This window comes from Manis pentadactyla, chromosome 2 (assembly GCF_030020395.1).
Source record: "Manis pentadactyla isolate mManPen7 chromosome 2, mManPen7.hap1, whole genome shotgun sequence".
Lineage (NCBI taxonomy): Eukaryota > Metazoa > Chordata > Mammalia > Pholidota > Manidae > Manis > Manis pentadactyla.
The window spans coordinates 153505483-153519361 of NC_080020.1; the positions used below are offsets into that span (position 1 = coordinate 153505483).

General features: G+C 42.6%; 1 protein-coding gene across 14 annotated transcripts in view; it reads right to left on the reverse strand.

Annotated features, from left to right (window-relative positions):
• The window catches only part of INPP4A (inositol polyphosphate-4-phosphatase type I A), a 189183-nt gene that overhangs the window by 35056 nt on the left and 140248 nt on the right, over positions 1-13879 (reverse strand). For all 14 annotated transcript variants that reach the window (XM_057496956.1, XM_036879966.2, XM_036879963.2 and 11 more), the window contains one exon: positions 721-875. In XM_057496956.1, coding sequence (XP_057352939.1) covers positions 721-875 — 155 coding nt within the window. The remainder of the gene's footprint in view (positions 1-720; positions 876-13879) is intronic.

The following is a 13879-nucleotide window of genomic DNA, read 5'->3' on the forward strand; positions in this document are numbered from 1 at the left end:
ACTACATTGAGGAAGACGGGAAAAGCAGGTTTCTTATCCTTTCTTTCGGTATGTGAGGTAAGGTGCTCCCCAGCAGTGCTTGGAACAAGGCATCGATCAACAGCAGACAGTTTACTCCCGGATTTCATCTGCAAACACGCCTGCTGCCTCGGAATCAGAACGTCATCAGGGTGAGGTGGCCATGGCACACGGACAGGTGGGAGGGGTGCTACCGTTACCAGAAAACACTCATCTGACACTTGCTCATAAAGCGAACTGTGTCGACCGCTAGAGAAGAAGCGGAGCGACCAGTGCAACCTGCAGACGCGCCCGCTTCCCTCAGGTTTTCAGAGACGAGCAAGAGGCAAATGGCAGGTGCCTGCTGGGGGCACTCGGCCCTGAGGCGGGCCCAACAGGCCGGGGGCACGGGAAGGCTGGCGCCACCACCTCCGCTCGGCTGCGTGAGCTCCCGCGTGACTCTGACCCCTAAGCAGCCGAGTCTCCCACCTTCCGGCTGTCCTGCCGAGGAGACTGCTAGCTCTTTTGTGTCCCCCTTGACTGAGAACACTGTCTCAATTTGATAGTGCCAATAGTTTGACTTTGTAGACATCCGTCTAGAACTTTCCAGAGCCAAGCCAGAGCCTGGCTGCCGCGTCCAGGGCTGGCAGGGAGCCCAGGGCAGCGGCGGGCCGGCTAGTCTGCAGTTTGCATGGCGCCGGGCGGCGGGGGCGACGGACTCACCTGCGCATGCACTCCAGGGCCTGCGTGAAGACCTGCGGGGCCATGCCGTGCTCGTGCTGCAGAATCAAGCACTGCTCCAGCGTCACCGACATGGCCGTGCGGTCCTTGGCGCTCTTGCAGCTGGTGAACCGGACCCCGTTAAGGCGGCGGCAGATCTACCAAGAGGAACACAAGACTGCTTAAGAGAGCCCCTGCAGACTGGAGATACCCCGGCCACAGGACAGAGGCCCCGGAGGGTAGAAGGGCGTGTGGGGACACCCAGCTCCCCAGACCCAGTGACAGACTGCCTGTGGGACCGCCGCTCCTGCTGGCCTCCTCCCACAGGCAGCCCTCCATCCAGGCTCCCTTCCTGTCTGAGGCATGTCCCTCTGCTCGCTGACCTCACCAGCTACCCTCCTCCAAACTCCGCCCAGACCGTCTGGTCACAGTCAACCCTTTGCTGCCAGGCCCTTGAGGGGGACAAGCAGTGAGGGATGGGGGCAGGTCAGAGCAGCTCACAGGACACCCAACCCCTGTGAGCCCAGCCACAGGTCTCTAGCCTTTCTGGGAGGCTGGGCACAGACCCACTGGTCTCCACTGGTCTCCACTCCCCTCCTTCCCTGCACAGAGGGGAACAGCTCAGAAGACTCACTTCCCTCCCGACCACCAGGCCCTGCAGGCTCATCTACCATCTTCTACCTTACTCAGGGCCCCCACGCGAGATTAGGTGCCAACGTGCCTCCCCCAACGGCTCGTGGGGCAGGGCAGTGTCCCAGCTGAGAAAAGGCCACCTCAGGGCACCTCCTCACCCCACAGGAAGGGCATCTGGGAGGCATTTCCTCTGTACCTCTGGGTACAATCCTAGTTACACAATCTCCAAGTCCAGAAAGCCCTAAAACAAAAGTTCTCTTTTTTCCTCTAAGTTTGGGGCAAACTCATTTGGCAGCCCAACCAGATTTGAGCTGATGTGAGGCTATTAATAATCTTTATTTATCCCATTTTGTATAAATATTCATACATTTCAGTGAAGCAATGAATTTGATTCTGGACTCCTCTGGGGATGTTTAATCACATATGTGTGCCACGTGACACCCAGGAGATGTACACCAAACTAGACATATGTGCACCACCTGTACACCTTATCACCTTCCTAAAACAGGGAAGCTTGTGAATTCCTAATTGGCCACAGGAACTTCAGGCAAGAGCCTGGAGACCTGCACCAGATACCACATGAGACCACCACTAGTATTTAACAAAGAGTCACCCAAGAGGAGAGGGGCGGAAGATGGCGGCGTGAGTAGAGCAGCGGAAATCTCCTCCCAAAACCACATATATCTATGAAAATATAACAAAGACAACCCTTCCTAGAATAAAGACCAGAGGACACAGGACAACATCCAGACCACATCCGCACCTGAGAGAACCCAGCGCCTAGCGAAGGGGGTAAGATACAAGCCCCGGCCCCGCGGGAGCCGAGCGCCACTCCCCCCAGCTCCCGGCGGGAGAAGAGTAGGCAGAGCGGGAGGGAGACGGAGCCCAGGACTGCCGAACACCCACCCCAGCCATCCGGGACCAGACACAGTACGTGCCCAGGGGGCCCTGGATACTAGGAAAACAGGGCCGCAAGAACAGTGAGCGGGCACTGGAGGACATAGGAAAAGTGCACGACCAATTTTTTTTTTTTTTTTTTTTTTTTGCTGCTTTGTTTTGGCGAGCGCTCTTTGGAAGTCTTAAAGGGATAGGGACCCCAATACTAGGGAAACAGAGCAGCAAGACTGGTGAGCAGAGGCCTGAGGCTGGCACCGGAGAATAAAGAAAAACGAGCGGCCAGTTTTTTTTTAATTAAGAAAAAATTTTTTTTTTTAATTTAACATTTTTTTTTTTTTGGTGGGCGTTGTTTTGTTTTGGCAGGTGCTTTTTGGAAGTCTTAAAGGGGCAGGGCGGGACACTTAATCCAGAGGTAGGGAATCCAGGGATCTCTGGGCACCCTAACCCCTGGGCTGCAGGGAGCAGGGAGGCCCCTTACGGAGATAAATAGCCTCTCAGCCGCTCCCCCTCCAACGCGACTCCACCATTTTGGAGTAGCTGCCCGAGCCAGGCCACGCCCACAGCAACAGTGGAGATAAACTCCATAGCAGCCGGGCAGGAAGCAGAAGCCCTGTCTGCGCACAGCTGCCCAGCACAAGCCACTAGAGGCCGCTGTTCTCCCAGGAGAGGAGGGCCACAAACCAACAAGAAAGGAAGTTCTTCCAGCCGTCACTCGTCCCAGCTCTGCAAACTATTCCTATCACCATGAAAAGGCAAAGCTACAGGCCGAAAAAGATCACAGAGACAACACCAGAGAAGGAGACAGACCTAACCAGTCTTCCTGAAAAAGAATTCAAAATAAGAATCATAAACATGCTGACAGAGATGCAGAGAAATACGCAAGAGAAATGGGATGAAGTCCGGAAGGAGATCACAGATGCCAGAAAGGAGATCACAGAAATGAAACAAACTCTGGAAGGGTTTATAAGGAGAATGGATAGGATGCAAGAGGCCATTGATGGAATTGAAATCAGAGAACAGGAACGCATACAAGCTGACATAGAGAGAGACAAAAGGATCTCCAGGAATGAAACAATATTAAGAGAACTGTGTGACCAATCCAAAAGGAACAATATCCATATTATAGGGGTTCCAGAAGAAGAAGAGAGAGGAAAAGAGATGGAAAGTATCTTAGAAGAAATAATTGCTGAAAACTTCCCCAAACTGGGGGAGGAAATAATCTAAAAGACCACGGAAATACACAGAACCCCCAACAGAAAGGATCCAAGGAGGACAAAACCAAGACACATAATAATTAAAATGGCAAAGATCAAGGACAAGGAAAGAGTTTTAAAGGCAGCTAGAGAGAAAAAGGTCACCTATAAAGGAAAACCCATCAGGCTAACATCAGATTTCTCAACAGAAACCCTACAGGCCAGAAGAGAATGGCATGATATATTTAATACAATGAGAAAGAAGGGCCTTGAACCAAGGATACTGTATCCAGCACGACTATCATTCAAATATGACATTGGGATCAAACAATTCCCAGACAAACAAAAGCTGAGGGAATTTGCTTTCCACAAACCACCTCTACAGAACATCTTACAGGGACTGCTCTAGATGGGAGCACTCCTAGAAAGAGCACAGCACAAAACACCCAACATATGAAGAATCAAGGAGGAGGAACAAGAAGGGAGAGAAGAAAAGAATCTCCAGATAGTGTATATAACAGCTCAATAAGCGAGCTAAGTTAGGCAGTAAGATACTAAAGAGGCTAACCTTGAACCTTTGGTAACCACGAATTTAAAGCCTGCAATGGCAATAAGTACATATCTTTCAATAGTCACCCTAAATGTTAATGGGTTGAATGCACCAATCAAAAGACACAGAGTAACAGAATGGATAAAAAAGCAAGACCCATCTATATGCTGCTTACAAGAAACTCACCTCAAACCCAAAGACATGTACAGACTAAAAGTCAAGGGATGGAAAAACATATTTCAGGCAAACAACAGCGAGAAGAAAGCAGGGGTTGCACTACAAATATCAGACAAAATAGACTTCAAAACAAAGAAAGTAACAAGAGATAAAGAAGGACACTATATAACGATAAAGGGCTCAGTCAAACAAGAGGATATAACCATTCTAAATATATATGTACCCAACACAGGAGCACCGGCATATGTGAAACAAATACTAACAGAACTAAAGGGGGATATACACTGTAATGCATTCATTCTAGGAGACTTCAACACACCACTCACCCCAAAGGATAGATCGACCGGGAAGAAAATAAGTAAGGACACAGAAGCACTGAACAACACAGTAGAGCAGATAGACCTAATAGACATCTATAGAACTCTACATCCAAAAGCAACAGGATATACATTCTTCTCAAGTGTACATGGAACATTCTCCAGAATAGACTACATACTAGGCCACAAAAAGAGCCTCAGAAAATTCCAAAAGATTGAAATCCTACCAACCAACTTTTCAAACCACAAAGGCATAAAACTAGAAATAAACTGTACAAAGAAAGCAAAGAGGCTCACAAACACATGGAGGCTTAACAACACGCTCCTAAATAATCAATGGATCAATGACCAAATCAAAATGGAGATCCAGCAATATATGGAAACAAATGACAACAACAACACTAAGCCCCAACTTCTGTGGGACACAGCAAAAGCAGTCTTAAGAGGAAAGTATATAGTGATCCAAGCATATTTAAAAAAGGAAGAGCAATCCCAAATGAATGGTCTAATGTCACAATTATCGAAATTGGAAAAAGAAGAACAGATGAGGCCTAAGGTCAGCAGAAGGAGGGACATAATAAAGATCAGAGAAGAAATAAATAAAATTGAGAAGAATAAAACAATAGCAAAAATTAATGAAACCAAGAGCTGGTTCTTCGAGGAAATAAACCAAATAGATAAGCCTCTAGCCAGACTTATTAAGAAGAAAAGAGAGTCAACACAAATCAACAGTATCAGAAACAAGAAAGGAAAAATCACGACGGACCCCACAGAAATACAAAGAATTATTAGAGAATACTGTGAAAACCTATATGCTAACAAGCTGGGAAACATAGGAGAAATGGACAAGTTCCTAGAAAAATACAACCTTCCAAGATTGACCCAGAAAGAAACAGAAAATCTAAACAGACCAATTACCAGCAACGAAATTGAAGCGGTAATCAAAAAACTACCAAAGAACAAAACCCCTGGGCCAGATGGATTTACCTCGGAATTTTATCAGACATACAGGGAAGACATAATACCCATTCTCCTTAGAGTTTTCCAAAAAATAGACGAGGAGGGGATACTCCCAAACTCATTCTATGAAGCTAACATCACCCTAATACCAAAACCAGGCAAAGACCCCACCAAAAAAGAAAACTACAGACCAATATCCCTGATGAACGTAGATGCAAAAATACTGAACAAAATATTAGCAAACCAAATTCAAAAATACATCAAAAGGATCATAAACCATGACCAAGTGGGATTCATCCCAGGGATGCAAGGATGGCACAACATTCGAACGTCCATCAACATCATCTACCACATCAACAAAAAGAAAGACAAAAACCACATGATCATCTCCATACATGCTGAAAAAGCATTTGACAAAGTTCAACATCCATTCATGATAAAAACTCTCAGCAAAATGGGAATAGAGGGCAAGTACCTCAACACAATAAAGGCCATCTATGATAAACCCACAGCCAACATTATATTGAACAGAGAGAAGCTGAAAGCATTTCCTTTGAGATCAGCAACTAGACAGGGATGCCCACTCTCTCCACTGTTATTTAACATAGTACTGGAGGTCCTAGCCACGGCAATCAGACAAAACAAAGAAATACAAGGAATCCAGATTGGTAAAGAAGAAGTTAAACTGTCACTATTTGCAGATGACATGATACTGTACATAAAAAACCCTAAAGACTCCACCCCAAAACTACTAGAACTGATATCGGAATACAGCAAAGTTGCAGGATACAAAATCAACACACAGAAATCTGTGGCTTTCCTATATACTGACAATGAACCAACAGAAAGAGAAATCAGGAAAACAACTCCATTCACAATTGCATCAAAAAAAATAAAATACCTAGGAATAAACCTAACCAAAGAAGTGAAAGACTTATACTCTGAAAACTACAAGTCACTCTTAAGAGAAATTAAAGGGGACACTAACAGATGGAAACTCATCCCATGCTCGTGGCTAGGAAGAATTAATATCGTCAAAATGGCCATCCTGCCCAAAGCAATATACAGATTTGATGCAATCCCTATGAAACTACCAGCAACATTCTTCAATGAACTGGAACAAATAATTCAAAAATTCATGTGGAAACACCAAAGACCCCGAATAGACAAAGCAATCCTGAGAAAGAAGAATAAAGTAGGGGGGATCTCACTCCCCAACTTCAAATTCTACTATAAAGCCATAGTAATCAAGACAATTTGGTACTGGCACAAGAACAGAGCCACAGACCAATGGAACAGACTAGAGAATCCAGACATTAACCCAGACATATATGGTCAATTAATATTTGATAAAGGAGCCATGGACATACAATGGCGAAATGACAGTCTCTTCAACAGGTGGTGCTGGCAAAACTGGACAGCTACATGTAGGAGAATGAAACTGGACCATTGTCTAACCCCATATACAAAAGTAAACTCAAAATGGATCAAAGACCTGAATGTAAGTCACGAAACCATAAAACTCTTGGAAAAAAACATAGGCAAAAACCTCTTAGACATAAACATGAGTGACCTCTTCTTGAACATATCTCCCCGGGCAAGGAAAACAACAGCAAAAATGAGTAACTGGGACTATATTAAACTGAAAAGCTTCTGTACAGCAAAAGACACCATCAATAGAACAAAAAGGAACCCTACAGTATGGGAGAATATATTTAAAAATGACACATCCGACTCATTCTATGAAGCTAACATCACCCTAATACCAAAACCAGGCAAAGACCCCACCAAAAAAGAAAACTACAGACCAATATCCCTGATGAACGTAGATGCAAAAATACTCAACAAAATATTAGCAAACCGAATTCAAAAATACATCAAAAGGATCATACACCATGACCAAGTGGGATTCATTCCAGGGATGCAAGGATGGTACAACATTCGAAAGTCCATCAACATCATCCACCACATCAACAAAAAGAAAGACAAAAACCACATGATCATCTCCATAGATGCTGAAAAAGCATTTGACAAAGTTCAACATCCATTCATGTTAAAAACTCTCAGCAAAATGGGAATAGAGGGCAAGTACCTCAACATAATAAAGGCCATCTATGAAAAACCCACAGCCAACATTATATTGAACAGCGAGAAGCTGAAAGCATTTCCTCTGAGATCGGGAACTAGACAGGGATGCCCACTCTCTCCACTGTTATTTAACATAGTACTGGAGGTCCTAGCCACGGCAATCAGACAAAATAAAGAAATACAAGGAATCCAGATTGGTAAAGAAGAAGTTAAACTGTCACTATTTGCAGATGACATGATACTGTACATAAAAAACCCTAAAGACTCCACCCCAAAACTACTAGAACTGATATCGGAATACAGCAAAGTTGCAGGATACAAAATCAACACACAGAAATCTGTGGCTTTCCTATATACTAACAATGAACCAACAGAGAGAGAAATCAGGAAAACAACTCCATTCACAATTGCATCAAAAAAAATAAAATACCTAGGAATAAACCTAACCAAAGAAGTGAAAGACTTATACTCTGAAAACTACAAGTCACTCTTAAGAGAAATTAAAGGGGACACTAACAGATGGAAACTCATCCCATGCTCGTGGCTAGGAAGAATTAATATCGTCAAAATGGCCATCCTGCCCAAAGCAATATACAGATTTGATGCAATCCCTATGAAACTACCAGCAACATTCTTCAATGAACTGGAACAAATAATTCAAAAATTCATATGGAAACACCAAAGACCCCGAATAGCCAAAGCAATCCTGAGAAAGAAGAATAAAGTAGGGGGGATCTCACTCCCCAACTTCAAGCTCTACTATAAAGCCATAGTAATCAAGACAATTTGGTACTGGCACAAGAGAAGAGCCACAGACCAATGGAACAGACTAGAGAATCCAGACATTAACCCAGACATATATGGTCAATTAATATTTGATAAAGGAGCCATGGACATACAATGGCGAAATGACAGTCTCTTCAACAGGTGGTGCTGGCAAAACTGGACAGCTACATGTAGGAGAATGAAACTGGACCATTGTCTAACCCCATATACAAAAGTAAACTCAAAATGGATCAAAGACCTGAATGTAAGCCATGAAACCATTAAACTCTTGGAAGAAAACATAGGCACAAACCTCTTAGACATAAACATGAGTGACCTCTTCTTGAACATATCTCCCCGGGCAAGGAAAGCCACAGTAAAAATGAACAAGTGGGACTATATTAAGCTGAAAAGCTTCTGTACAGCAAAAGACACCATCAATAGAACAAGAAGGATCCCTACAGTATGGGAGAATATATTTGAAAATGACACATCCGATAAAGGCTTGACGTCCAGAATATATAAGGAGCTCTCACGCCTCAACAAACAAAAAACAAATAACCCAATTAAAAAATGGGCAGAGGAACTGAACAGACAGTTCTCCAAAAAAGAAATACAGATGGCCAACAGACACATGAAAAGATGCTCCACATCGCTAATTATCAGAGAAATGCAAATTAAAACTACAATGAGGTATCACCTCACACCAGTAAGGACGGCTGCCATCCAAAAGACAAACAACAACAAATGTTGGCGAGGCTGTGGAGAAAGGGGAACCCTCCTACACTGCTGGTGGGAATGTAAGTTAGTTCAACCATTGTGGAAAGCAGTATGGAGGTACATCAAAATGCTCAAAACAGACTTACCATTTGACCCAGGAATAACACTCCTAGGAATTTACCCTAAGAATGCAGCAATCAAGTTTGAGAAAGACAGATGCACCCCTATGTTTATTGCAGCACTATTTACAATAGCCAAGAATTGGAAGCAACCTAAATGTCCATCAGTAGATGAATGGATAAAGAAGATGTGGTACATATACACAATGGAATACTACTCAGCTATAAGAAAAGGGCAAATCCAATCATTTGCAGCAACATGGATGGAGCTGGAGGGTATTATGCTCAGTGAAACAAGCCAAGCGGAGAAAGAGAAATACCAAATGATTTCACTTATCTGTGGAATATAAGAACAAAGGAAAAACTGAAGGAACAAAACAGCAGCAGAATCACAGAACTCAAGAATGGACTAACAGGTACCAAAGGGAAAGGGACTGGGGAGGATGGGTGGGTAGGGAGGGATAAGGGGGGGAGAAGTAGGGGGGTATTAAGATTAACATGCATGGGGGGGTAGGAGAAAAGGGAGGGCTGTACAACACAGAGAAGGCAAGTAGTGATTCTACAACATTTTGCTATGCTGAAGGACAGTGACTGTAAAGGGGGTTATAGGGGAGACCTGGTATAGGGGAGAGCCTAGTAAACATAATATTCGTCATGTAAGTGTAGATTAGTGATAGCAAAAAAAAAAAAAAAAAAAAAAAAGGGCAGTTCCTGTGTGGTAACCTCCAATGAGTTCTACACAAGGGTATAAAGGGCATATAAAAGTGTAGGCAAAGGGTCTGTTTGTGTTTATACAGAGGATCGAAGCCTAATTGGGCTACCGCGAAAATGAACTAAGATACGATATGAAAAAGAACTTCCAACATCTGCACCCTCTGGAAGACTCATGCCAGAAGATGATCATCAAAAAACCCCAACAAAGATCCACGCACTGCTACAGCTGTAGATGCACTCATCCCACCAGTTCCTGGACCTGCCATGGGAATGAGGAAGGAGATATCTAAGCTGGCCTGTGCATACAGTAAAACAACAAAATTGGACTGGATCTATACTGTTGGAACTCAACCAAGAATTTGGAGAAGTGCAAATTGTAGCGCTCCAAAGTCTTACAACTACAAACTATTTATTGTTAAAAGAACATATGGCATGTGAACAGTCCCCAGGAATGGGTTGTTTTAATTTGTCTGATTTCTCTCAGACTGTTCAAGTTCATTTGGACAATATCCACCATATCATAGATAAGTTTTCACAAATGCCTAAGGTGCCTAACTGGTTTTCTTGGTTTCACTGCAGATGGCTGGTAATTACAGATATGCTTTGGTTATGTAACTATACTCCTATTATGTTAATGTGTGTGTGCAATTTAAGTAGTAGCTTAAAACCTATACATGCTGAAGTTACTCTACAAGAAGATATATCAAAGAAATAATCAATCTTCCCATGTTTTCTTCCGCCTGCTACTTCTATAGCTTTTCTCCTTCCTTCCTAATTACAACCCTTAAATAGAATTCGTGCCTCATATCAAATTTACCGAGTATCATAATTCTTCCAAGTGGTAAAGATACCTCAAGACAAATGCTGGGCATAGAAGCCACAGGGCATAAATATGCAAAGAAGTAAAAAGCTAACTTTTTCAAACAATAAGGCTTCTCTCTCACTTACCAACTTCACATTTCCCTGTATGGCCCCGGAAGATGACTGGTTAGCCAGAGACGGGTTAAGATTCCTCAAGGGAGGAACAACCTAAGACAGGCACAGTCGCAGGGGGGCCATCAGGTGAGAAATTGGGGATCAACAGAGGTGAGGCTTAGAACCTCACCCCCCCGTTCTGAGAGAAATCTTCTGCATACGTGGATGTTTTATTGCCCTTGTCTAGCTTCGATTAACACATAGTCTACAGGCACACACCTGATCATCTACATGTGCTCTCTTACAACACTAAACTATGTTTTCTACCTTTATCTTGTATCTACCTACCACTTCAGCATTTTATTAAAAATAACAATAATAAAGAGAGAAATGTGGTATCCACATATAAATCAAGTATAAAAACCAAATCAGTATTCATATTTGAACTGACTATTTATAGTTCATAATGCATGAGCAAAACCGAAAGTTTCTGTGATGACTGCCCTTGTACTGTTCACTATGTAACTTATTCATTATGTAAGAATTTGTTCTACATGTAAAAACTTGTTTGTTATGCCTCAGAAGATTGGAGACTGACAAAAATTAGGCTTGGGGTGGAATAATGATTGTGCATTGAGCATTGACTCCCCTATACAGAATTTTATTGTCGTTAACAAGCATTTGATCAATAAATATGAGAGATGCCCTCACAAAAAAAAAAAAAAAAAAAAAAAAAAAAGGACAGACTTCCAATGGTAAAATAAATTAGTAACCGGGATGTAATGTATAGCATAAGGAATATAGTCAAGATATTGTAACAGCCTGGTAGGGTGATAGCTGGAACCTAGAATTATGTATATAAATGTTCTACCACTGTGTTGTACACTTGAAACTCATGTAATGTAATACTGTGTGTCAACTACCCTTCAATAAAAAATAATTATTAAAAAAATGACACATCCGATAAAGGCTTGACGTCCAGAATATATAAAGAGCTCACACGCCTCAACAAACAAAAAACAAATAATCCTATTAAAAAATGGGCAGAGGAACTGAACAGACAGTTCTCCAAAAAAGAAATACAGATGGCCAACAGACACATGAAAAGATGCTCCACATCGCTAATTATCAGAGAAATGCAAATTAAAACTACAATGAGGTATCACCTCACACCAGTAAGGATGGCTGCCATCCAAAAGACAAACAACAACAAATGTTGGCGAGGCTGTGGAGAAAGGGGAACCCTCCTACACTGCTGGTGGGAATGTAAATTAGTTCAACCATTGTGGAAAGCAGTATGGAGGTATATCAAAATGCTCAAAACAGACTTACCATTTGACCCAGGAATTGCACTCCTAGGAATTTACCCTAAGAATGCAGCAATCAAGTATGAGAAAGATCAGTGCACCCCTATGTTTATCACAGCACTATTTACAATAGCCAAGAATTGGAAGCAACCTAAATGTCCATCCACAGATGAATGGATAAAGAAGATGTGGTACATATACACAATGGAATACTACTCAGCCATAAGAAAAGGGCAAATCCAACCATTTGCAGCAACATGGATGGAGCTGGAGAGTATTATGCTCAGTGAAACAAGCCAAGCGGAGAAAGAGAAATACCAAGTGATTTCACTCATCTGTGGAATATAAGAACAAAGGAAAAACTGAAGGAACAAAACAGCAGCAGAATCACAGAACTGAAGAATTTACTAACAGGTACCAAAGGGAAAGGGACTGGGGAGGATGGGTGGGTAGGGAGGGATAAGGGGGGGAGAAGTAGGGGGGTATTAAGATTAACATGCATGGGGGGGTAGGAGAAAAGGGAGGGCTGTACAACACAGAGAAGGCAAGTAGTGATTCTACAACATTTTGCTATGCTGATGGACAGTGACTGTAAAGGGGTTTATAGGGGAGACCTGGTATAGGGGAGAGCCTAGTAAACATAATATTCGTCATGTAAGTGAAGATTAGTGATACCAAAAACAAAACAAAATAAAACAAAACAAAACACAAAAAAGGGCAGTTCCTGTGTGGTAACCTCCAACGAGTTCTACACAAGGGTATAAAGGGCATATAAAAGTGTAGGCAAAGGGTCTGTTTGTGTTTATACAGAGGATCAAAGCCTAATTGGGCTACCCCGAAAATGAACTAAGATATGATATGAAAAAGAACTTCCAACATCAGCACTCTCGGGAAGACTCATGCCAGAAGATGATCATCAAAAAACCCCAACAAAGATCCACGCACTGCTACAGCTGTAGATGCACTCATCCCACCAGCTCCTGGACTTGCCATGGGAATGAAGGAGATATCTAAGCTGGCCTGTGCATACAGTAAAACAACAAATTTGACTGGATCTATACTGTTGGAACTCAACCAAGAATTATGAGAAGTGCAAATTATAGCGCTCCAAAATCTTACAACTACAGACTATTTACTGTTAAAAGAACATAAGGGATGTGAACATTCCCCAGGAATGGGTTGTTTTAATTTGTCTGATTTCTCTCAGACTGTTCAAGTTCATTTGGACAATATCCACCATATCTTAGATAAGTTTTCACAAATGCCTAAGGTGCCTAACTGGTTTTCTTGGTTTCACTGGAGATGGCTGGTAATTACAGGTATGCTTTGGTTATGTAACTATACTCCTATTATGTTAATGTGTGTATGCAATTTAATTAGTAGTTTAAAACCTATACATGCTGAAGTTACTCTACAAGAAGGTATGTCAAAGAAATAATCAATCTTCCCATGTTTTCTTCCGCCTGCTACTTCTATAGCTTTTCTTCTTCCTTCCTAATTACAACCCTTAAATAGAATTCGTGCCTCTTATTGATTTTACCGAGTATCATAATTCTTCCAAGTGGTAAAGATACCTCAAGACAAATGCTGGGCATAGAAGCCACAGGGCATAAATATGCAAAGAAGTAAAAAGCTAACCTTTTCAAAAAATAAGGCTTCTCTCTCACTTACCAACTTTACATTTCCCTGTATGGCCCCGGAAGATGACTGGTTAGCCAGAGACGGGTAAGATTCCTCAAGGGAGGAACAACCTAAGACAGGCACAGTCGCAGGGGGGCCATCAGGTGAGAAATTGGGGATCAACAGA